Here is a 26586-nt window from a genome sequence, read left to right as displayed (position 1 = left end):
CTTGTAGAATGCCTTGGGGTTTTCCTTAATCCTGTCCACCAAGGCCTTGTCATGGCCCTTCTAGCTCTCCTAATTTCATTCTTAAGCTCCTTCCTGCTAGCCTTATAATCTTTTAGATTTCAATGATTACCTAGTTTTTTGAACCATTCATTAGCTCTTTCTTTCTTCTGGACTAGATTTACAACAGCCTTTGTACACCGCAAATCTTGTACCTTACCATTCTTTCCATATGCTCATTGGAATGTACCGACTCAGAACCCCACGCAAATATCCCCTGAACATTTGCCACATTTCTTCCGTACATTTCCCTGAGAACATCTGTTTCCAATTTATGCTTCTAAGTTCCTGCCCGATAGCCTCATACTTCCCCTTACTGCAATTAAACATTTCCCTAACTTGTTTGTTCCTATCCCTCTGCAATGCTATAGTAAAGGAGATAGAATTGTGGTCACTACCTCCAAAATGCCCTCCCACTGAGAGACCTGACACCTGACCAGGTTCATTTCCCAATACCAGATCAAGTATAGCCTCTCCTCTTTAAGGCTTATTTACATATTGTGTCAAGAAACCTTCCTGAACACACCTAACAAACTCCACCCCATCTAAACCCCTCACTCCAGGGAGATGCCAATCTATATTTGGGAAATTAAAATCTCCCACCACAATAACCCTGTTATTATTACTCCTTTCCAGAATCTGTCTCCCTATCTGCTCCTCGATGTCCTTGTTACTATTGGGAGGTCTATAAAAAACACCCAGTAGAGTTATTGACCCCTTCCTGTTCCTGATCTTCACCCACAGAGACTCTGTAGACAATCCCTCCATGTAGACAACTCCTCCAAGACTTCCTCCTTTTCTGCAGCTGTGACACTATCTCTGAACAACAGTGCCATGCCCCCCCACCACTTTTGCCTCCCTCCCTATCCTTTCTGAAACATCTAAAGCCCGGCACTTAAAGTAACCATTCCTGTTCCTGCACCATCCAAATCTCTGTAATGGCCACCACATCATAGCTCCAAGTACTGATCCACACTCTAAGCTCATCTGCTTTATTCATAATATTCCTCGCATTAAAATTGACACATCTCAAACCATTGGTCTGAGCGCATCCCTTCTCTGTCACCTGCTTATCCTCCCTTTCCCACTGTCTCCAAGATTTCTCTATTTGTGAGCCAACCTCCCTTTCCTCTGTCTCTTCAGTTTGGTTCCCACCCCCCCAGTAATTCTAGTTTAAACTCTCCCCAGTAGCCTTAGCAAACCTCCCCGCCCGGATATTGGTCCCCCTGGGATTCAGGTGCAACCCGTCCTTTTTGTATAGGTCACACCTGCCCAGAAGACCCAATGATCCAGAAATCTGAATCCCTGCCCCCTGCTCCAATCCCTCAGCCACGCATTTATCCACCACCTCACTCTATTCCTATACTCACTGTCACGTGGCACAGGCAGTAATCCCGAGATTACTACCTTTGAGGTCCTGCTTCTCAACTTCCTTCCTAACTCTCTGTAGTCTGTGTTCAGGACCTCCTCCCTTTTCCTATCTATGTCGTTGGAACCACAACCTCTGGCTATTCTCCTTCCCACTTCAAGATATTGTGGACACAATCAGAACATCCCGGACCCTGGCACCTGGGAGGCAAACTACCATCCATATTTCTTTCCTGCGTCCACAGAATCATCTATCTGACCCCCTAACTATAGAGTCCCCTATCACTGCTGCCATCCTCTTCCTTTCCCTACCCTTCTGAGCCACAGGGCCAGACTCTGTGTCAGAGGCACAGCCACTGTCACTTCCCCCAGGTAGGCTGCCCCCCCCAACAGTACTCAAACAGGAGTACTTATTGTTAAGGGGGGCAGCCACTGGTGTACTCTCTAGTACCTGACCCTTCCCCTTTCCTCTCCTGACTGTTACCCACTTCTCTGTTTCCTGTGGTCTCAGGGTGACTACCTGCCTATAGATCCTCTCTATCACCTCCTCACTCTCCCTGACCAGACAAAAGTCATCGATCTGCATCTCCAGTTCCCTAACACAATCACTAAGGAGCTAGCTCGACACACCTGGTGCAGAAGTGGTCATCCATGTGTCTAAATTTTCGACTGCTTCTGCCTCACAGCACTGCATCTAATTCCCAAAGTTTATTGAGGAGTTTATTTTATTCAGCTACAGCATGGAAAATGACCTCCCAGCCCTTCGAGCCACGCCACCCAGCAGCCCCTGATTTAACCCTAGCCTAATCATGGGACAATTTACAATGACCAATTAACCTGCTAACTGGTATGCAACCCATGCGTTCACAGGGAGAATGTACAGACTCTTTAAAGATGCCGTCAGAATTGAATTCCAAACTCTGATGCCCCAAGATGTCATCGCATCACACTAACTGCTACACTACTGTGATAGTGCCTCACTTTTACAGGCACTGGACCATGTTTCCTCTATAAATGATATATTTCAATTCTTTTATTATCTCCTGGTTTAAATGCAGTGTGTGGTTCAGCTCAATCTTACCCTTTGTATCAAAAATGAACTAGTCTCTTGAAAGACATGAAGGTATCTACAGTGTTGATTAAAAGATGCTTTTAATAAATATTTTCTTTCCCTCTTCTTTCTCTCCCCCCCCCCCCCCTTTATGTTTGCTTGTCTCTGCTTTTCCATCACTTTCTCAGGATTACATCTTCCATCTGGAGCCAGGAAAAGTTGAATCCGGCAAGGGCAAGTGTTCCTATGACCCCAAGCTCAACAGTGTGTCATCATTAATTAGTGAGTCTCTCTCTACTCTTCCTCAGTACATTGACGAGTCCAGACTAGAAGGGGAAGGAAGCAAGGAGAGAAGTTAAAGGGAAAGGGGGACGCAGTGCACAGTGGGTGGGCATGAATGTTATCCTGCCTGTAAATAACTGAATTCCATGGATCGTTGAAACAGGCTTCAGCAAGAGTCACTGTCAGTGGACAGATTGAAAGCAATTGTATTGGTATGTCAGTCACAAAAATGATCGTGTAATTGTCTGTGTTTGCTTGAGTGATTTGAGGCACTTTTGCTTAACTAATGTCATTGTCCATGATTAAGGCCCACTCACCAATGAGCACCTGGAATGCAGACTGGAATTTGCATTGAAAGGAGATTGCTGTTCCAGATGTGTGCTCTGGCTTGTGTTTTAAATTCTATTGATTTGTCTTATTGCCCTCCCCACTCCCACTTCCTCCTGCCCTGCACCACACCAGCCTCCTCCAGCCACTGAAGATTATTCAATGTCATTTCGTGTACACAAATAGAAGGAGAACAAAATAGTTGTTACTCTGATCCAATGCAGCATATAAAAACACACAAAAGATATGGAACACATTAATTAAAAAACACACAACATATATAAATACACAATATAGCTTATGTACACAGATTGATGGTTTATTTATTTATTGATAAGTAGCGTGGAATTGATCCTATCGGCCCTTCAAGCCACACTGCCTAGCAACCCCTGATGTAATCCTGCTTAATCACAGGAAAATTGACAGTGACCAATTTACCTACCAACCGGTACGTCTTCTGTCTGTGAGCGGAAACCAGAGAATGCGAAGAAAACCCACGTATTCCACGGGGAGGATGTACAGCTCCTTACAGATGACATTGGAATTGAACTCCGAACATCAACAGCCAAGCTGTAATAGTACCATGGCGCTCATTGTGTATGTCCTTAAACTGATGCTGGGCTGTACATGAGGTGACTGACAGGAAATAAAGTCATGGTTGATTTAGTGGGTGGAGGTGTTGATCAATCTTTCTGTTTGGGGTAGTAACTGTTTTTGAGTCTGGTAGTCTTGATGTGGATACTACACAGGCTCCTTCCTGATTGGCTTAGACCAACAGTCCATGAGCAGGGTGCATGGGATCCGTCATGATGTTACTGGCCCTTTTCCAGCACTGTCCTTGTTCACGGGGAGGCTGGTGCCAGTGAGGTGTTGACGTTTCCGTGGTGCTGCCCCTCCTCCAACTACTCCTCATCTGCTCCCCACCCACTTTGTATAAGAATGACAGAGGCCTGTTTGCAGGAAGTGAAGTTAGAATTGTCTCTTCACCTTTGGCTAAAGTCTTTGAATCATTCTAGACCTTTACTTCCTGCCAGCTGCCCGGCATTGTGGTCAGATTTGGCCTGGATCAGGCATCCAGGAGGTTGTTCGACCTTGACGGTTAATTTGACTGATGTATCTATCACTCACACACACACACACACACACACACACACACACACACACACACACACACACACACACACACACACACACACACACACACACACACACACACACACACACACACACACACACACACACGTTTGGCCCACAATCCCCCCCCCCCACTACTTTGGTTGTTGTCATGGGGCGCAGACTGTATTTGTACCCAATCCTGCTAAGATCAGTTGAAACTGGAAGACGAACTGGCAGTATGAGGTTATTCTGACACCATCGATGTAATGGTTTCCTGAACTCTTTGGGAAGCTTCCACAGGCCATCTCCCAATAGTTTATCAGAACCACTGAAGAATATCCAATGCAACAAAGGTTTCTCGCTTTCAATCGTTCAGTCGATTGATCATTGTAATCAGCTGCTCCATGAAGGATTGAGCTGAATACCCCAAGCTTATCCCACATTTTATTAAGATCGTAACTGATTTTAAATAGGAAATGCTCAATGTGTGTATCAGCTTTGCTAGTATCTGAAAAGACAGAAGAAAAGGCAAGTGGGCTTCAAAGGTATTTAGATTGATATATTGACTGACCTCCTGCACATCTGCACCATTTTCTGGTTTTTGTAAATTATTTCCTGTAGGTAAACCTGTCCTGCTTGTTGGACACTCATGAATTAGACAGTTTGAGATGTCAGAGCTCCTATTTTTTTTTGCCTCTACTCAGGACCTGAAGCGTAAAAACCGCGGTCTCTGGAAAATCTGAAACAAAAACAGAAAATGTCAAAAGCACTCGGCAGGTCAAGAAAGAGAAATGAGTGTCAATGTTTCAGGTCAATGACCTTTCAAAAGAACTTGAACAGGAGAAAACAAGTGTGTGTTTAAGTTGCAGAGAAAGGGAGGGGTCAAGAGATCAGAGAGCTCTGTGATAAGGTGCAGACCGAAGTTGTCACGATAAACATTACTTTAAATCCTGACAGAATTGGAGGGGAAAAACAAAGGGATAAACAGAAACTAAAATGTATTGGAAAAGATATAATTGCAACACTGATGGATTCAATATTGAGGCTGCAACATGCCCAGATGGATGATGGGGAACTTGGACATCGGTGGAGAGTTCAGATTTGGGCTTTCAGAAAGAGAATTAAAATAGCGGTTAATTGAAAATTGGGCAGCTTTGCAGACTGTACAGAGGACCTTGAGATTCCAGTTGCCCTTCACATTCATTCTGGCTTTGGTTTGACCTCCTACGTTGTACCAACATCTCCCTATGTAAACTCATGGAACAGTACCTGATCCTCTGACTGGACACCTTGCCACTCTTGGGATTCCATACTGCATTCAACTGTTTGAGATTATGGGCCTTTGTTTACAGATTATTTCACTTTCTATTCGTTCCTTTTCCACTTTTCTCTCCTAAAAGTCAGCATTTGAAGTTATGGTTACTTGAACAGATTTGGTCTGTGTCCTGTCATAGAACTCTCTTTTCTGTTCACCGCTTGCCTCTAACACACAGCAGAAAACATAACGGTTTTCTCATCTTTCTTGTTCTGATAAAAGATCCTTTACCAGAAGTATATTTCTGATAAAGGAACCTTTATCAGCAGCCTAGAGTCAGAGTCCTATAGCACAGAAGTAGGCCCTGTGGCCCACAGAATCCTTGCTAACCATCAAGCAGTTAATTAACACGTACAAAAGCTGGATGAACGAAGGGTCTCGGCCCAAAACGTTGACTGCTCATTTCAACGGATACTGCCCGACCTGCTGAGTTCATCCAGCTTTTGTATGTGTTGATTTGACCACAGCATCTGCAGTGTACTTTGTGTTTACTAAGCAGTTAATTACACTGATCCCATTTTATTCTCCTCACATCCCCCATCAAAGCCTCTCGGGTTCGTACCACACACTTACACACTATAGGGAATTTACTGTGACCTATCAAGCCACACACCTTTGATATGTAGGAGAAAACTGGGCATCCAGAGGAATCCCTGGCAGTCACAAGAGGAATATAGAGACAATACTGCAAGTTGGAATTGGACTGAGTTCACTGGTACTACAGGCCACTTTACTCGTTGTGCCACTGTTCCACCCAGTTTTCTCCCCCATGGATTTTGCCTGACTTGCTGAGAGTTTCTGTCATTTTTCCCTTTTTTAGTGATATAGAGTCATGGGATACTACAGCACAGAAACAGGCCCTTCACCCCATCTAGTCTCCACCAACCATTTTTTCCACCTAGTCCCATCTACCCACACCCAGACCAAAGCACTCTATACCCCCCTCTTTCATCTACCTGCCAAAACTTATCTTAACTGAGCTCACATGCATCTCTTCCACAGGAAATTTGTTCCACACTCACACTACCCTCTGAATGAAGAAGCTCTCCCATTCCCCATAAATATTTTACCTTTCACATTAAACTGATGACCTCTAGTTCTAATTTCAGCCAATCTCAGAGGAAAAAGGTGCTATCCATACCCATCATAATGTTATATACCTCTATAAGATCTCCCCTCATTCTGCTATGCTCCAGGGAATAAAGTCCTAACCTATTCAATCTTTCACGATAACTCATGAACTATAGTCCCAGCAACACCCTTGTAGATTTTCTCAGCAAACTTTGACTTAAGTGGATATCCCCCAAGTCCCAGGCTCAACTTGTTTCAACTCAGTCTGAGCGAGGACACCCCTGCAGGATTGCTCAGCGGGACACAGCAGATTATTTGTTCTGCTCTGCAAACCTACCTGATGAAGGTATTGACTGTGTTCCAGCTGCCCAAATTAATTTCATTCTGAATCAGCAAAAAAGGAGCAAACATGATCCTCATCTGCTCAGGAATGATTAAAACCAAAATTCCGGAGTTAAAAGTATGATGTGATCAGCCAGTCCATAGTGTTTTCTCTAAGAATATGTGTCAAGGTCATTGTGGTTGTGCAGGGAAGGCAGAGTAATGTGATATCAGATTACAGTTTATTTCAATCACACAATCAGAGAGACAAAGGATGATTGAAGAATTAAGGTGAAGCCTATTCATTTTTGCATGTACTATGTACTTACTAGGCAGATTGCTTTGGGATTGACTGTAATTGTATCCACAGCCACTTATTTCATAAGTCTTGTTACTGAATATTTCAGTTTGCATGCAGCGATTATGGTGGTTGGTATACTGCACCAGAATTCCATAACACATAGGAGTAGAATTAGGCCATTGGACTCATTGAGTTTGCTCTGTCTTTCCAGCATGGAATGATTTATTCTCCCTCTCAATCCCATTCTCCTGACTTCTCCCTGTAACCTTTGATGCCCTTACTAATCAAGAACCCATCACTGTCTGTTTCAAATATACACAATATCTTGGTCTCCGCAGCCATCTGTGGCAATGCATTCCGCTGATTCACCACCCTCCTGCTAAATAAATTTCTCTCATCTCAGTTCTAAATGGATGCCCTTCTACCCTGTGGTCCTACTTTTGTCCTCTCCCCCACTTTTGGAAACATCCCCGCCACATCCACTCTATCTAGGTCCTTCAATATTCAATAGGATTCAATGAGGTTCCCCCCCCCCCCCACCCCATTCTCCTAAACTCCAGCGAGTACAGGCTCAGAGCCATCAAATGCTCCTTGTACATTAACCCTTTCATTTTCCTCTGGACCAATGCCAACACATCTTTCTTCAATATGGAGTCCAAAACTGTTCACAATACTCCAAATGAGTTTGACCAGTGCCTTACGAAGCATTATGATGACGTCAGTGCTTTTATCACCTCAATCCCTCTGTCATGCACTCCTCCTTGCTCTCAGTCTAATACTCTTTTGCTTCCTGCAGATGGTGAGCTCTACGCAGGTGTCTACATCGACTTCATGGGAACGGACGCAGCCATCTTTCGTACAATGGGCCAGCAAACGGCCATGAGGACTGACCAGTACAATTCCCGTTGGTTAAATGGTGAGTCGCCAAGACATCTGACAGTGTTCTCAGAACCTGAACGGTAACAGAAGAAAGCAGGATCCAACACCCAGATCTATTGGGTATCTCCCAGCCTCTGTGTGTTGTTGTGCAGAGAGGGTATTAAGCATCTATCAGCACTGAGATAGAGAAACTGGAGCAGTCCAGCTGATTTAAAAACACTCCCCCGCAGGATTTTTTTGTGCAGTTTACATCATCTAACCAACCATCATCTATCCAGAGAGGAAGCATTACTTAATTTGCACATATTTCCATTGTATCCACAAGGGAACTACTATGGATGACGATGGACTGTGCTCACCAGATGAGGGCTATCTTGCTCCACGGTATTCTCAAAGTATTAGTCACTGCGAAATGATTGCACCTTATAGCTGAGAAATGGATTATTTACTGTGGGTATACAGCGCAGAACATAAAACATAGAACACAGCACACAGCACACACAACACAGAATGCAGCACATATCACATAGAACGCAGAACAGGCCCTACAGCCCGTAATGTTGTGACAACATTTCAACCTACTCTAAGATCAATCTAATGCTTCACTCCCACATGCCTCCATCTTTCTTTCATCCATGTGCCTATCTCAGAGTCTCAAATAGACTTTATAAAGATTAGCTTTATTTGTCATATGTACATTGAAACACATAGTGAAATGCATAGTTTGTGTCACTCAAATCAGTGAGATTTGTGTTGGACTGCCTGCAAGTGTCACCAACAAAGCATACCACAGTAACTTTAACTGCACATCTGTAGAACGTGGGAGTGAACCGGAGCACTTGGACAAAACCCACGGGGAGAATATACAAACTCTGTACAGGAATTGGTGATAGTTGGTGATCAGGGCTGGCACCACAAAGCAATATGCTGACTGCTGTCCCTAGAGTTGCAATGAATTCCCAGGGTAATAACCATCACTGTGAGCATTGTATCCTCAGAGGATGGTCATTTATTGTATACACTCTAGAACCATGATCTCAGTAGAAGGGTTATTTACTGTGGCTATTCATGCACTGTATCACCAGTAAAAGGGTTACTATCTCCAGGTATTGCATTTCATCCCAGGGAAACAGTCATTTACTGTGTGCATTGTTTTAATGTATGCCCAAAGGAAGGATTGCTTTTGTGTGTCATTCCAGTGTATACTCAAGGGAAGGATTATTTACTGAGTGTGTTGTCTCAATGTATTCCCCAAAGAAAGGTTAAATTTTGCACACATTTTATTGTATTGGTCTATTACGGTCACACATATGGGGAAGCAGTGAAAAGGTTTTGTTTTGTATGCAGCCTCGATAGATCATGCCATACATCATTATATCAAAGGAGTAAAAAGAATGAAAAGAAAATGATTGGGGTTGTTTCATTGGAGCACAAACCAATCCTCACAGAGGGATCAGAAGTGGAGAGAGTGAGCAATTTCAAGTTCCTGGGTGTCGAGATCTCTGAGGACCTAGCTAACATATTGAGGTAGCTATAAAGAAGGCAAGACAACAGTTGTGTTTCATTACGAGTTTGAGGAGATTTGGTTCATCAAAAGCTTCTATGGATGTACCGTGGAAAGCATTCTGATAGGCTGCATTACTGTCTGGTATGAGGTGGGTGGGGTGGGGGGGGGGCTACTGCACAGGATCAAAAGAAGCTATGGAAAGTTGTAAAATTAGTCAGCTCCATCTTGGGTACTAGCCGCCATAATATCCAAGTCATCTTCAAGGAGCAATGTCTCAGAAAGGCGGCATCCATTATTAAGGACCCCCATCACCCAGGGCGTGCCCACTTCTCACTGTTACCATCAGGGAGGAGGTACAGAAGCCTGAAGGCACAAACTCGGTGATTCAGGAACTGCTTCTTCCCCTCTACCATCCGATTCCTAAATGGGCATTGAATCCATGAACACTACTTCACTTTTATTGTTTCTGCTTTTGCACTAGTTTTAATTTAACTGTTTAATATGCATATATATACTTACAGTAATTGATTTACTTGTGTATTTTTCCACATATTATCAAGTATTGCATTGTACTGTTGCAGCAAAATTAACAAATTTCTTGACATATGCCATTGATATTAAACCTGTTTCTGATTGTGTTCCAAGGCTGATGGACATAGTTCCATGGTATCCCCAGGGGACATTTTATTTATTTTATGCTTGGTTATGTTCTTGGATAAAGGCCATTTTTATATGCATAGTTCTACTATTCTTCAGATAATGGATGCTTACTGTATATATAGTTCCCATTTTGTCCCCCAGTGTAAGGTTGCTAGCTGTCAGACTTGTGCAGAATCACATTACATCACCAGTGATCACCAATCAGGGCTCAATACCCAGCACCACACACAAAATGTTGCAGGAACTCAGCATCTATGGAAAAGAGTAAACAGTCGATGTTTCGGGTTGAGACCCTTCAGTCTGTTTACTCTTTTCCATAGATACTGCCTGGACTGCTGAGCTCCTCTAGCATTTTATGTGTATTGCTTTGATTTCCAGCAGCAGCAGAATTTATCTTGCTTAGGGTTCAATTCCAATCTCTGTCTATAAGGAGTTTGGATGTCCTCCCTGTGACTGTGTGGGCTTCCTTCAGTTTTCTCCCACAGTCCAAAGACATTAGAGTCAGGGTTAGTGAGTTGTGGGCATGCTGTGTTGGCACTAGCACATAAGAAATAGGAGCAGGAGTAGGCCATCCGGCCCATCGAGCCTGCCCCACCATTCAATAAGATCATGGCTGATCTGTCTGTAAACTCAGCTCCATCTACCTGCCTTTTCCCCATAACCCTTAATTCCCCTACTATGTAAAAACCTATCTAACTGTTTCTTAAATATATTTAGTGAAGAAGCCTCAACTGCTTCCCTGGGCAGAGAATTCCACAGATTCACCACTCTCTGGGAAAAACAGTTTCTCCTCATCTCCATCCTAAATCTTCTCCCCTGAATCTTAATCCTTGGACTGTGTTGGTCGTTAACACAAATAACACGTTTCACTACATGCTTTGATGTACATGTAACAAGTAAAGCTAATCTTCCTGTTTTCCAGGAGAGCGATGAACTGCCCAAAGATCCTAGCCAAATATTATGCATTAATGAGCTAATTCTCAAAAAAAATTGCAGATACAGAAAATCTGAAATAACAACAAAAACTCTTGGAGTTGATCAACAGTTTAGGCAGGATGCAAGGATAGAGAAAAAGAAATAATTTTTTTAGCTTAGAGTTTTTATAGTTACATAAAAAGAAAAAGGGTGGCTAAAGTAAATGTTGGTCCCCTAGAAGATGAGACCGGGAAATTAATGGTAGGGGACATGGAGATGGCGGAAACGCTGAACAAATATTTTGTATCAGTTTTTACAGTAGAGGACACTCAAAATATCCCAACACTGGATAAACAGGGGGCTCTAGGGGGAGAGAAGTTAACTACGATTCAAATCACCAAGGAAATGGTACTTGATAAATTAATGGGACTGAAGGTGGATAAATCCCCTGGACCAGATGGCTTGCATCCTAGGGTCTTAAGGGAAGTGGCGGTCGGGATTGTGGATGCATTAGTGATAATTTTTCAAAACTCGCTGGACTCGGCAATGGTCCTGGCAGATTGGAAAAATGCTAATGTAACTCCTTTATTTAAAAAGGGCAATAGACAGAAGGCTGGGAATTATAGGCCAGTTAGCCTAACATCTGTGGTTGGCAAAATGTTGGAATTGATAAGTAAGGAAACAGTAACAGGGCATTTGGATAAACATAGCTTAATAGGACAAAGTCAGCATGGCTTTACAAAAGGGAAGTCATGTTTGACAAATTTGTTGGAGTTCTTTGAGGACATAACATATAGGGTAGATAAAGGGGAACCAGTGGATGTGGTGTATTTGGACTTCCAAAAGGCATTTGACAAGGTGCCACACCAAAGATTATTACTTAAAGTAAAAAATCATGGGATTGGGGATAATATTCTGGCATGGGTGGAGGATTGGCTTTCTAACAGAAAACAGAGAGTTGGGATAAATGGTTTATTCTCAGACTGGCAGTTGGTGACTAGTGGTGTTCCGCAGGGGTCGGTGTTGGGACCCCAACTCTTTACAATCTATATTAATGATTTGGAGAAAGGGACTAAGTGCAACGTATCGAAGTTTGCTGATGACACAAAGATGGGAGGAAGTGTAATGAATGCGGAGGACATTGAAACCCTGCAGGGGGACATAGATAGGCTGAGTGATTGGGCAGACATTTGGCAGATGAAATATAATACTGACAAGTGTGAGGTCTTGCACTTTGGCAGGAAAAATAATAGAGCAAGTTATTATCTAAATGGAGAGAAACTGGAAAGTGCTTCAGTCCAAAGGGATCTGGGGGTCCTGGTGCAGGAAACACAAAAAGTTAGTATGCAAGTGCAGCAGGTGGTCAAGAAGGCCAATGGAATGCTGGCTTTTATTGCTAGGGGGATGGAGTATAAGAACAGGGAGGTCTTACTGCAGTTGTACCGGGTATTGGTGAGACCACACCTGGAGTACTGCGTGCAGTTCTGGTGTCCATATTTAAGAAAGGACATACTGGCTCTCGAGGCAGTGCAGAGAAGGTTCACTAGGTTAATTCCGGGGATGGGTGGGTTGATGTATGATGAGAGGTTGAGTAGATTGGGACTCTACTCATTGGCGTTCCGAAGAATGAGAGGCGATCTTATTGAAACATATAAGATTGTGAAGGGGCTTGATTGGGTGGTTGCGGGGAGAATGTTCCCAATGATGGGTGAAATTAGGACTAGGGGGCAAAATAAGGGGATGCCGTTCCAGGACTGAGATGCGGAGAAATTTCTTCACTTAGAGGGTAGTGGGGCTGTGGAATTTACTGCCCCAGAGGGCTGTGGAAGCTACTACACTCAATAAATTCAAAACGGAGATAGACATTTTCCTGGATAAAAATGGCATTAGGGGATACGGTGAGCGAGCAGGTAAGTGGACATGAGGCTAGGTTTAGATCAGCCATGTGATCTCCTGGACCAGTTTTCGATAGCCTGGATGGGTCTGAGAGGAATTTTCCAGATTTTTTCTCCTCAATTGGCAACTCGGTTTTTTTCCCCGGGTGATCACATGGATTTGGGCGGGATGAATAATAAAATAAAATGGGCAGCATGGTGCCCTATTGGTTGGCACTGTTGCCTTGTGGGATTCGGTGAAAACTAGAGTTAAGATTGGATCAGCCATGATCTTGTTGAATGGCGGAGCAGGCTTGAGGGGCCGATTGGCCTACTCCTGCTCCTATCTCTTATGTTCTTATGTTCCTCAAGATCATAGATCTGAAATAACAAGAGCAACAATCAATCTCTCAGTTGGTCAAGCAACATCTACAAGACAAAAGGAATTGTTGATGTTTCTGTTCAAAACACTTCCTCAGAACTGGGAGAAAATCTTCAGAGTTGGCACACAGAGATTTTGCAGTTGAGTAATACAGGAGACTGCAGATGTTGGAGTCTGGATTAACAAATAATGTGTTCAAGAAAATCAGTGGGTCGAACAGCTTCTGTGGTGCTGCTTACCCTGCCAAGTTCCACCAGCAGATTGTCTTGCGCTCCAGGTTCCAGTATCTGCAGTCTCTTATGTCTCCATCTGAGCATTAACTCTGTTACTTTGGGCACAGGTGCTACCTGCCCTGCAGAATTACTCCAGGACTTTCTATTAAAACTTGTTACTTCCTTTGCAAGGTTTGCTTGTTTTATGAGTCTCATTGGCTTACATGACAAATTTTGGTAACTGATTTCCACTTCAAACTTCAAAAGTTCGAAGTAAATTTATTATCAAAGTAGATATATGTAGCCATTTACAGTACTGTGCAGAAGTCTTTTGCACATACATATGGCTAGAGTGCCTAAGATATTTGCTCAGTACTGTATTTATCAACATGGAGTTGAGAGCAAATTTGCAAATGTGGTGGGAGCAAAGAATGTTGTGAATGGTGAGGGTGCGGGCAGCATGGGAGGGGTGTTGGACAGTGGGCAGAAATGGAATGCCAGAGGTAAGGGGTGGTGTGGGTGCAGACATACACTGCCCTGAAACACCAGCAAGGTCATTTGGTTCCAAACAGTTGGTTTATTGATCATTACGGAATGTCTGTCTGGTTTTTCCCACACCCCCTCTTCCTCTTTTCCCAACCATAATTTCCCTTTCCCTGCTCCCTTCCCACTCTCAACCCACAATAGTGATCCCTACCAGAATCAAGTTTATCACACTCACATACATCATGAAATTTGTTGTTTTTGTGGCCACAGTACAGTGCAATACATAAAATTACTACAGTACTGTGCAGAATTCTTAGGCACCACATCTATACACAGTATATGTGCCTGAGACTTCTCCACAATACTGTACAGCCCTGATATTCATATCCCTGCAGGCATAATAACTATAATAGAAGCAATAAAAGTCTGCACCAATTTGGGTGTTTAACTTGTGTGCAAAAGAACAACAAAACTGCAAGTGCAAAAAGAAAAGATTAAAATAAATAAATAATCAATAAATATCGAGAACATGAGATGAAGAGTCCTTGAAAGTAAGTTCATAGTTTGTGGGAACATTTCAGTGATGGGGCAAATGAAGTTGAGTGAGGTTATCCCCTCTGGTTGACCTGACCCTGGTGTTGTGAGTCCTGAGGCTCTTGTACCTTTTTCCTGATGACAGTAGTGAGAAGACAGCATGATCTGTGTGGTGGGGATCACTGATGATGGATGCTGCTTTCCTACATAAATACTTTATATTGATGTGCTGAGTGGTATGAAAGGCTTTACGTGCGATGGACTGGGCTGTACCCACTACTTTTCCCATTCAAATATCACCAGTAAACTGCAGATAAGGATGAGCTATGGAACTGTAACTACATGAAGTCTGCCTGCCATCTGCAGCCAAAGCCATCTAAAAGTGCTTGCACTGACAAGATATGACATGCCACTTCTATAAACCACACTAAAAACAACTAAATGAACTAATTTCCCATCCCACGTGTGAAGATGGTTGTTACCCCAGGCTTAACATGATGATTGGGCAGATCAGTCTTTCTTTCTTTGTGAAATAATGGCTGATTATTACTCCCTTACAGTAACATGCATAGAGATGTTATCAGCCTTTTAGGGCAGGGAGCTTGTTTCCAGGGTATGAGCTGTGGAAAAGGTGTTACCCCTGTCACTCACCCTGTACAGGGTATGATTACATTGCCTCTCACAGTGAACAAATTCCACTTGTTTCCATGCATGCAGAATAAGCAGGAAAGGGTCATGGTTACAGAAGACAAAGGGAAATCTGGAAATGCTTGACATTCACAAAGAAAACTGAGAGTCAACTGGAGATTGGCCAATGTTTTAAACACAAGTGAGCTCAGATTTTAGGGTAACCCACACCTAACTGTACATTCAAAGTTCAAAGTAAATTTATTATTAAAGTACATATATGTCACCATGTACAACCCTGAGATTCGTTTTCTTGCGGGCATTCACAGTAAATGCAAGAAATGCGATAGAATCAATGAAAGACTATACCCAACAGGACTTATATAAGACATAGCTGTATATCAAATAACTCCTGTTCTGCTGTATACATTGAACACATACACACAAACACAACTGCCGTAGAGTCAACTTAAATGGTCTTTGATATAACCTTACAATAAAATTAATTTTTATTATAATAAAGTTGACTCTATTTTTGAGTTGGTCATGGTAAATAATGCACTTGAATAAATTTGCATTGGAAAGGGTTAACTTATGAGGAGCGTTTGATGGCTCTGGGTCTGTACTCACACAAATTTAGAATGAGGGGGATCTCATTGAAGGCTATTTAAAGGCCTAGATCGAGTGGATATAGAAAGGATATTTCTTGTAATGAGGAAGTCTAGGACCAGAGGGTATAGCCTCAGAATAGAGGGACATCCATTTAGAACAGGAATGAGGAGGAATTTCTTTAGCCAGAAAGCAGCGAAACTGTACAATTGATTGCCACAGACGGCTGTGGAGACCAAGTCATTTGGTATATTTAAAGCAGAGGTTTATAGGTTCTTGATTAGTCAGGGTGTCAAAGGTTATGGGAGAAGGCAGGAAAATGGGATAGAAAAGGATAATATATCAACCATGCTGGAATAGCAGAGCAGACTTAATGGGCCAAATGGCTAAAGTTTGCTCGTATGTTTTACAGTCTAATGAATTCTCTGGGGCAGTAGTGGTTATTATACAACAGTGAACAATAGACAGTGATACATTTTGCATATTGTTCTTACTTTGTATTCTACTCAACACCTGGTAACATTGCTATACATGTCTCACTAAGTTCTTTAAATGTCAATAATTGTTTCAATCCCTATTTTGTCCAGTCATTCAGAAATGGCTAATATTTGGTTTGGTCCCTTTCCTACATCACAAACTATCCCAAATCTCCGCTTGTTCTACATCACCAGCATTCCCAGATCACTGCCTTTTCAAGGTCCAGACTATGACTGTTCGGTGTTTATTCTGCACCATATGTTTTGAAGGTTTCAAAGGTACATTTAATGTCAGGGAAATGTATACAATATACATCCTGAAATTCTTTTTCTTCACAACCATCCACGATCCTAGAGTAGAGCATTGGGAAGCCAGAAGCCAATTTAAATTGCTTGAAGAAAGTCAAACAAGGAACTGAGTTAATTTAGTGTGTTTGGACTGAGCTGCCATAACGTAGCACATCATGAAAGAGAGAGATCCTTGTGAAAACTATTGGGATAATATCCCCCTTTGCTAGTTGAATGTTAAACCAGTGGTATGAGCTGTCTGTCCTCTAGAGCAAGGGCAAGTAAACCAACACACTTCATTACCCTTGCCACAATTAAAGAGTGGCAGAGGTCAATCTGGAGTTATACTGAACCATGACTAATGCCTGCAGGGACATTGGCACCAAGTGATAAAAAGACAGATAAGGACTTACATCAGGAAACACTTAATCAAGCACAAAGTAATTAATTCCTGGAATAATCCTCTGGACTGATTAGAGAAGCCAAAGGCAATCTGGAATTATTAAATGCATATTGTGAGTGTGAGACATAGGTCTTTATACAAGTAAACTAGCTACTCTGCATTGGCTTCCTGTAGCTTTTAGAATTAAAGTTCTCTTACTTAGCGTTAAAGCTTCTAATGGTCCAGGACCAGAATACATCACAGAATTGTCTTTGATTTATAATCCTGCTTGAGCTCTCAGGTATTCTTCAGCCAGTCTCATTGAATGGCGTCATTCAATGTCTGTAGTGAGATGCTGAAGATGTTCTATAGGTCAGTTGTGGAGAGCGCCCTCTTCTTTGTGGTGGCGTGTTGGGGAGGAAGCATTAAGAAGAGGGACGCCTCACGTCTTAATAAGCTGGTAAGGAAGGCGGGCTCTGTCGTGGGCAAAGTACTGGAGAGTTTAACATCGGTAGCTGAGCGAAGGGCGCTGAGTAGGCTACGGTCAATTATGGATAACTCTGAACATCCTCTACATAGCACCATCCAGAGACAGAGAAGCAGTTTCAGCGACAGGTTACTATCGATGCAATGCTCCTCAGACAGGATGAAGAGGTCAATACTCCCCAATGCCATTAGGCTTTACAATTCTACCGCCAGGACTTAAGAACTTTTTAAAAGCTATTATTAATGCTTTTTGAGATAGTGATTTAGATGCATATCATATTTTTTACTGAGTTAAGTATTGTATGTAATTAGTTTTGCTACAACAAGTGTATGGGACATTGGAAAAAAGTTGAATTTCCCCATGGGGATGAATAAAGTATCTATCTATCTATCTAAATTTAAACCATCGTCCTCAAAAGATAATTGACAGGTCAGCTTTTTTGAACTACACTCTTGAACTGTGGAATTCAATACCTAAAACTATAAAACTTCTCCCTCCTGCCATCTGGCAAAAGGTACCGAAGCATTCGGGCTCTAATGACCAGACTGGGTAACAGTTTCTTCCCCCAAGCCATCAGACTCCTCAATTCCCAGAGTCTAGTCTAACACCAACCTACACACACACACACACACACACACACACACACACACACACACACACACACACACACACACACACACACACACACACACACACACACACACACACACACACACACACACACACACACACACACACACACACACACCCCTGAACACCACTCCACTCCCTTTGCAATTTTTGCTCATTTCTTTCTCAATTCTTGCTAAAACATTGTTTACATTTACATTATTTATTATTATATTGTAACTTGCCCTTTACTATGCCGATTGTCTTGTTTATTAATTATTGTACTATCTTGCACTGTTCTGTGAACTTTTTGTGCAGACCCGTGTAGGTCTGAAGTCTAATGTCGTCTTGTGTTGTTTCAGGTAGTCTAGTGTAGTTTTGTGTTGTTTCATGTAGCACCAGGGTCCTGGAGGAACGTTGTTTCATTTTTACTGTGTATTGTACCAGCAGTTATGGTTGAAATGACAATAAAAGCGACTTGACTTGATAAGGGATGCAGACTCTGTTGAAACTTATAAATGCCAGCTCAAAACCTATTGATTTAACATTGCTTTTGACTAACATACTTTTGTCTTTTATTTTCACGTTTGTACTTTTATCCAAGTAAAGCATCTTGAACTACATCAGCTGTATGAAAAGAGATCTCTGAATAAAGCTTTTATTATTATTAAGTATGGCCAAACACTTCTGGAGATTTTCCTGACCTTTGCAGGAGTCTAAGGGATAATTTTAACCTCACTCTGTTAGAGGAAAGACTGACTGTATTGATTTTACATCTTGTCCAACTTTACCTTTCCATGTCGGCTGGTGGTGCAATGGCATCAGCGCCGGACTCTGGAGCGAAGGTTCCCGAGTTCGAATCCAAGTCGGGCTACCCCCGAGCACGCTTTCCGTCCATGCCAGGTTGAGCGTCGAGCTAGCCACTCGGCCTCGTAAAAAAAAGGGTCAAGTCAGGAACCGTCATATCGTGACCGGATTAATCCAAAAGGAGACCAATCCTGACTCCATGTGCCAGACAAGAATGGCTGACTGAAAAACCTTTCCATGGCTTTATCAGTTTGCTGCCATGATGGAGAGGACAGGGAGCTTAAAATTGCTCCCAGCATCAGCTCCAGGAACCTTTACATGCAAAATGTTATAAAGCTTAGAATAAAGTCCAACAGCAGGAAATAACTGGCACAATGTACCAGCACTGAGCAGCTGTGTAAATAGGCACAGTTCTAGGATTGCTTGTATCAGTTTAAAGACATGTCAAGATCACTGACTTATGCATTGTTACTGGTTAAAGGTGAAAAGGTTTCAAATATTTAAACAGTTTCTGTAATGAAATAAAAATATATCCTATCAATATTAGGCTGGTATTCTCTGGTTTAGGTGTTCCCAATTAACTTTTCAAAGACCCTTTTATCAGAAACGATTTAAGTAGAGGAAAGAATTAGAAAATCAATCTTAGTTACTTCAATTTTATCTACTGTTACAAGCAAGAGGAGACCATATGTATACTTATTTAAAAAGTCTTAGACACATATAGCTAGAATGCCTAAGATATTTACACAGTTCTATACACATTCCAATTTTATATACAGTATGTATGACCAGAATAAAGTAACAGATTTTGACCATTAAAGAGGTGGTATGGTAGCATAGCTGTTAGCATAACACTTTACTGCACCAGTGACCCAGGTTCAAATCTCACCACTGTCTGTAAGGATATTGTATGAGCTCCCCATGACCGCATGGATTTCCTCCTGGTGCTCTGGTCTCCTCCCGTATGCCAAAATGTGCAGGTTATTGTTAGCAAGCTGTGACACTGGAAGCATGGCAACACTTGCGGGCTGCCCTCAGCACACCCTCAGACTGTGTTGGTCTGATGCAAATAACACTTTTCACTGTATATTTCAATGTTTTGATGTACTAGTGACAAATAATGCTAATATTTATCTTTACAAAATAGTCATTAAATACCCAAAGACCCAAATTACTGAGAGGGGGGTTTAAGTCCCTGCACAACAGATCAATTCAGTAAGGCAGAATACAAAATGTCATCGGAAAGACCTAGAGTGGTAATGGTGTCTATATTTTTAAAAATGAAATGTCTGGTTCACTTCCCTTTACAGATGAAAATCTGTCATCCTAGCTTGGTCAGGCCCTACATGTGAGTCTAGACCTGTGTAGTTTACTCTTAACTGCCCTCTGAAGTGACCTAGCAAAATCACCATCTCATGGGTAATAAACACCAGTCAGGCCACTGCCCTTGAGTGATTGAAAGAACCACTCTTGGGACTGTCTGTAGTAACAATTGTAAAGGGATTTCTGAATACTTTGCCGGAAGGTGCAACGGCAGCAATGGCTGATGCTAGAACTGTTCCCCTACCACAGGGGCTATCTTCACCCACCAACCAAAACTTTGTCATAAATCCTTGAGTTGGTCTCTTCATGTTCCATCTTCTTCTAACCAGCCTTGGGAAAGAAAAGCAAATTCCTCAGCTGTAAATCCCATCAAACGTTTCTTCTGAGAATATAATCCAGGTACCAAATTCTTCCCCAGTTTGGGACTCTAAAAGTCTTGTGCAGAACAACAGCTTCTCTCCTACAGCTCCTCACCAGAACTGCGTGCAGATAGACTGATGTGCATAAAGAACTTTGTCTGCAATGGTATACTTCCTCCACCTCTGCTAAACACTAATTATCCAGTGAGTCTCAACCAGATTCCCTACAGAACCTCACCATGCAGAGCAGACACATTAATGAGTAGGGAGAGTCACTGCAGACAGGGAATATGTTCTCTTGAGTTTCTAACTTGGTCTTTCATTCAGCCTGCATCTTTACCTGTCTCTCTCTTTGTCCCACTCTAGTCCTTCTCTTTCTTACAGTTTTATATTTCTGCCTGCCCATTCCCCCCTTCATTCCTCCATCTGTAACTCTCTACGTTCATTTTTCTGGGTATTCCTGTCTAAGTCCCATTACTCTGTTAATGTAATTTTTTGTCCATAGTTTTTTTTCTTCATTGTTTTCCTTCCTCTGAATCTTGCCCCTCCTTTCATTTTCTCTCTCCCCACTTCCCATTAGATTTGTGATTTATGAGAGTCGATCAAATAACTGCAAGCCTTCAGGTTTGAAATTACTGAAAACTCCTTCAATTTCTTTATTTTTATCTGCAACTTCACTCCACCACCACCTCCACCTCCCCCCCATGTCTTTCTGAAGACATTCAGTCTTCACCTAAAAGTCAGTTCAGTCACTTCCACTGACCACAGGTGGTTATGGCTCAGAAATGAATATTGCCAGCAGACTGCTTGTCTACCAAACTCACTACCCATTGAGCCACATCTGATGACTAGAGGGCAAGTTACTCTGAGGTGCAAGATATTTGTGAATGAACATTCATTGTGTGCCTCCTTCTTCTACTCGCTTCAGATCCAACGTTTATCCATGCCCAGTTGATCCCGGACAGTGGCGAGAGAAATGACGATAAACTCTACTTCTTCTTCCGGGAGAAGTCAAGTGACTCTGGGAGTTCAGCCATCCATTCGCGGATAGGAAGGATCTGCCTGGTATGTGTGCATTTGAAACTCCACAAAATTGTGAGCAACCTCAGAAAGCGTGTCTACAGTGTCAAAATGTAGACAGATTATTCCTAGATAAAACCAAAGCTATTTCTATAAACCCATTTTATTTGTTCTTTTATTGATACAGATTGCAAAAATTTACTGACTTGAGGTAAGATAAATTTAGAAGAATGAGGGAAGATCTTGCTAAAACCTATCAAACATTGTAAGTAATAATGGAGTGGATACGGAGAAGATGTTTTGCATAGTGACGGAGTCTAGGACCAGACGGCACAGCCTCAGAATAGGGAGAAGACCATTTGGAACAGAGATTAGGAAGAATCTCTTTAGCCAGAGGGTGAGGAATCTGTGGAATTCACTGCCACAGAAGCCTGTGGAGGCAAGTCATTGGGTACATTTAAAGTGGAGGTTGATAGGCTCTTGATTAGTCAAGTTGTCAAAGGATACAGGGAGAAGGCAGAGAATGGTGTTGAGGGGGTTTAATATATCAGCCATGATAGAATGGCAGCAGACTTGATGGGCCAAATGGCCTAATTCTGCTCTTATTTCTTATGATCTTAAGCATGGGTCTCATAGTAGGAAATAAAGAATGGTTGCTATGATTATTCAGAAAGCCCATTGCCATTCTAAACAGTCACCATGTGGACAGTAAGAAGTAAACTCATTAGATTTGTGCCACTTAAATCTATTTCTCTTACAGAATGATGATGGGGGTCACTGCTGCCTTGTCAATAAATGGAGCACGTTTCTCAAAGCTCGACTCATCTGCTCAGTCCCAGGGCCCGATGGAATTGAAACACATTTTGATGAACTGCGTAAGTGTTGCAAATTACCAGTCACAGATCGACAAGCATCATGGTTCACTTTATTGGGTTAAAGGTGCAGCAGAAATGGAAGAGCACTTTTGCAAATCCCTTCAGGACTCTTGTTGCAGCAGCACCTAGTGGCAGAAAAGGGGATTTGCAAGCAGACGCTAGATCAGAATTCATCATTATGGATTCATATAACACAGAGGCCCTTCAGAACACCAAGGCTTTAAGATACAGGAGCAGAATTAGGCCATTTTGCCCATCGAGTCTGCTCCATGGCTGATTTATTAACACTCAGATGGTGGTGCAAGTGGGGAATGAGCTGCCAACAGAAGTGGTTGGTGTGGATTCAATTGTAATATTTAAGAGAAAATTAACCAGGTACATGGATGAGAGTAGTATGGAGGGTGTAGTCTGGGTTCACATTGAAAGGCCTAGACAGAAAACCAGGCTGCGATAGACTAAATGGGCCAAAGGGACTGTTTTTAATTTCTAGTGCAGATTCCCTGAAAGATCAAACATATATGAACCAGTGAAAACACTCTTGTGTTAAAACCATCCACTCTCCAGTTTGGGGAATCTATTAGTATGTGATTAAGCTACAGGTAAATTTGAGATATTATTCAGGAGTACTGCATAGGCAGGGCCCTTATAATTGAAAGTATGCAGGTACAGCAGGCAGTGAAGAAAGCTAATGGCATGCTGGCCTTTGTAACAAGAGGAATTGAGTATAGGAGTAAAGAGGTCCTTCTGCAGCTGTACAGGGCCCTGGTGAGACCCCACCTGGAGTATTGTGTGCAGTTTTGGTCTCCAAATTTGAGGAAGGACATTCTTGCTATTGAGGGACTGCAGCGTAGGTTCACAAGGTTAATTCCCGGAATGGTGGGACTGTCATATGTTGAAAGATTGGAGCGATTGGGCTTGTATACACTGGAATTTAGAAGGATGAGAGGGGATCTGATTGAAACATATAAGATTATTAAGGGATTGGACACGCTGGAGGCAGGAAGCATGTTCCCGCTGATGGGTGAGTCCAGAACTAGAGGCCACAGTTTAAGAATAAGAGGTAGGCCGTTTAGAACAGAGACGCGGAAAAACTTTTTCACCCAGAGAGTGGTGGATATGTGGAATGCTCTGCCGCAGAAGGCAATGGAGTCCAAGTCTCTGGATGCTTTTCAAGAGAGAGTTAGATAGCGGGGTCAAGGGATACGGGGTGAGGGCAGGAACGGGGTACTGATTGTGTATGATCAGCCATGATCACGGTGAATGGCAGTGCTGGCTAGAAGGGCCGAATGGCCTACTCCTGCACCTATTGTCTATTGTCTAATAATTGTCTATGTTCCCACCCAACTATCCAATCAGTTCTTTGACCCCCTACCATCAGGCAGGAAGTACCACAGCATTCGACCAATGGGAAGCAGCTTCTTCCCCAGGGCCAGGCTCCCAGCCACCACTATTAAACCTCATCGTACTGCCTCATCACGTATGAAGCATCACTCGTGTCACAACTTATATATGCACCTTATTATTCATTCATTTATTTGTGCTAATATTACTTTATATGTTACGTGTGTGAGTTATCTGCACTGTGTTGTGCACCTCGGTCCTGAGGAATGTGGTTTCATTTGATGGTATACGTATGAATAGTTGAATGCCGATAAACTGAAACTGTAGGTTTACAGTGAGGGCCTGTGGCACATTTCACATTGCTATGCTTCTGTTTCATATCTGGAATTCATAACTCAGCTGGACTCTGTTAAAGAATACGGTCTCTTTTTAATATGCCTAACTGAGAGCTTAAGAGTAACAGGACTGGGAGGCACGGAGTAGAACACTGCAGCACTGAAACAGTCAGGACTTCGGGGTGTATTGCCGAATGTTGTCACTGGCAGTCCACAGAGACCTGGTATTCTCTAAAGCTGTTCACAGAGATGACTGATGAAATGGGGATAATGATCCAACAAGGTGGTGTTATTTAGTATGGGCACTGTTACCCTGATGGAATGAGTAGCTAATATCCTCCACTGCAGAAGTTCACTCAAGGCTGAATTTGTGGCTTTAGATCTTCTTATAGGAAAGCATTAAGGAAATTCCGGCTGCTTGAGCACTGCAATATCCCGGGAATGTCACACTGTCAGGCACACTCTCCTCTGGAAGAGCTATTAAGCTAGGGTCTTGTCCACCTTCTAAAATCCACAACACTGCATTTAACCCTAAACTATCATTACTGCGAACAGATTATCCAATCATCGCCATATTGTATTAATCTGTTGCCACATTTCCTAGATCACAAAACTGACAAGAGTCCACAAGTTCTTAATTGGAAATAAAATACACTAGGCCATTGGAGTTCATTGAAAGAGCAGTGTAAATGGTTTTATATTCTGTTAGGTAAGTGAAACTAACTAGAATAGGGGTTAACAAAATCTCCTCCTGGAGCTTTACCAGCCATTTAGAAACAGGAGATAAATAAATTAAGCTGCACGGGTCAGTTTCCTGTAACTCGGGAAGTTGAGAAAAGCGTTACAGAGTGGTACAGATTCCGAACCATCTGCAAATCAACACAATTAATGGCATCAAAATGTCAGTGGGCGGGAAAGAAAGAATTTGCTACTCATTACAAAGAGAGGAACAGGAATCATCGTGACCTCCTGGCAAGTATCAAAAGATTCCCCTTCCCCCCCACCCCCTAAGGAACACTAAAACCTTTTAATAAATCTAAGAGCAAAGCATTTAAAACCAGTTGATGATTTACGGGCAGCCAAACTCAACAACTTACTTCCACAAAATCAGCGATCCACTTTTAATTTCTCCTTAAAAAACGACATTGTGTTACCCTGAGGATTAGTTAGTGACCGGATGCCATTGACAGCTTGCTTGTTAAAGAGAAAACCATTAGTCTGTCTGGGCCTTGTGCCAACCACTGAGGTGTCGAGGAGTGATGCATATGTTGGGCTTTGTGATGATACTGCTCAGGGGGGCCTCCTGATAGCTCTCAGTGATTGCATGTTCGTCTTCCGTTTGGTAACCAGAATACCCCTAATGAAGGATCTCATTAGCTGTCATGTTGACAGGAAGCATTTGATTTTATTTTTGTAGTGTGAGTGGGTCAGCTGCACTGTGTTTGTCTACAGCTCTCAGTCTCACTCTTTAGACAGATCCATTTCCGCCATCCCAACCTGCCCATCCCCTCCTCAACCCTCTCACTGGCTGGGCCATCTAAGCCACTGAAAACTTGTAGAGGAATTAAAAGACCTCTAAATCTTGATAAGCAACAGGTACCACTCTGCTTAAGGCCACATGATTGTCTAGGGATTGCTTTGTGTTGGTTAAGGAAATTTTTAATTATAAATGGCTAGAGTTGATTTCCCTATGCAATACTTATGTAGAACATAGAATATAAACAAGTATAGCACAGGAACAGGTCCTTTGGCCTATAATACTGTGCCAAACTAAATTACTTAAGCAGAAAAGGCAACTCAGACTTTATCAAGAATTTAGTTGAGGCACTGAATGGAATAAGTCACGTAGTATCAAAATAGGGCACCATGGCCATGTGGTGGTTGGCATAACACTATTAAAGTTTGGGCCAATCTAGAGTTCTAAGATCAATCCCGGGGACATTTATGAGGAGTTTGCACATTCTTCCTGTAAACCACATGAGTTTCCTCCCACATTCCAAAGATGTACTAGTTAGTAGGTTGGTTGGTCATTGTGAATTGTCCCGCAGTTAGTTTAGGGTTAAAAAGTTAGGTTGCTGGGTGGTGCAGCTCGTTGGATCAGAATGGTCTGTTCTGCACTGTATCTCTAAATAAATCAATAGAAGATTATTTGCAATCCTGCTTTCTCTTTGCTGTCATTATCCATGAAACTAATGATAATATTTAACTTAGCAAGACACACAAAATGCCAAAGGAACGCAACAGGCCAGTCAGCATCTTTGGAAAAGCATACTGTCGACGTTCTGGGCCAAGACCCTTCGGCAGGACCCTTTTCTTTTTTGCTTTGATGCTGCCTCATTCCACATTTCTCTGTGTGTTTCGATGTACATGTAACAAATAAAGCTAATCTT

General features: G+C 42.4%; 1 protein-coding gene and 1 long non-coding RNA gene across 4 annotated transcripts in view; one reads left to right on the top strand and one right to left on the bottom strand.

Annotated features, from left to right (window-relative positions):
• LOC140742087 (uncharacterized) overlaps positions 1-26586 on the bottom strand; it is a 175654-nt gene that overhangs the window by 7431 nt on the left and 141637 nt on the right. The window contains exons 2-3 of one of the 3 annotated variants that reach the window (XR_012102206.1): positions 18928-19065; positions 4773-4940 (exon numbers count right to left, since the gene is read on the bottom strand). This is a non-coding gene — a long non-coding RNA (uncharacterized lncRNA). The remainder of the gene's footprint in view (positions 1-4772; positions 4941-18927; positions 19066-26586) is intronic. The other 2 variants (XR_012102208.1, XR_012102207.1) reach the window with 2 other exon arrangements.
• Positions 1-26586, top strand: part of LOC140742085 (semaphorin-3F-like) — a 340273-nt gene that overhangs the window by 230525 nt on the left and 83162 nt on the right. Inside the window, exons 6-9 of the mRNA XM_073072913.1 lie at positions 2665-2758; positions 8006-8125; positions 21554-21690; positions 22406-22520. Coding sequence (XP_072929014.1) covers positions 2665-2758; positions 8006-8125; positions 21554-21690; positions 22406-22520 — 466 coding nt within the window. The remainder of the gene's footprint in view (positions 1-2664; positions 2759-8005; positions 8126-21553; positions 21691-22405; positions 22521-26586) is intronic.

Source organism: Hemitrygon akajei, chromosome 19, assembly GCF_048418815.1.
Source record: "Hemitrygon akajei chromosome 19, sHemAka1.3, whole genome shotgun sequence".
Lineage (NCBI taxonomy): Eukaryota > Metazoa > Chordata > Chondrichthyes > Myliobatiformes > Dasyatidae > Hemitrygon > Hemitrygon akajei.
This window is presented reverse-complemented; position numbering and strand designations above follow the sequence as displayed.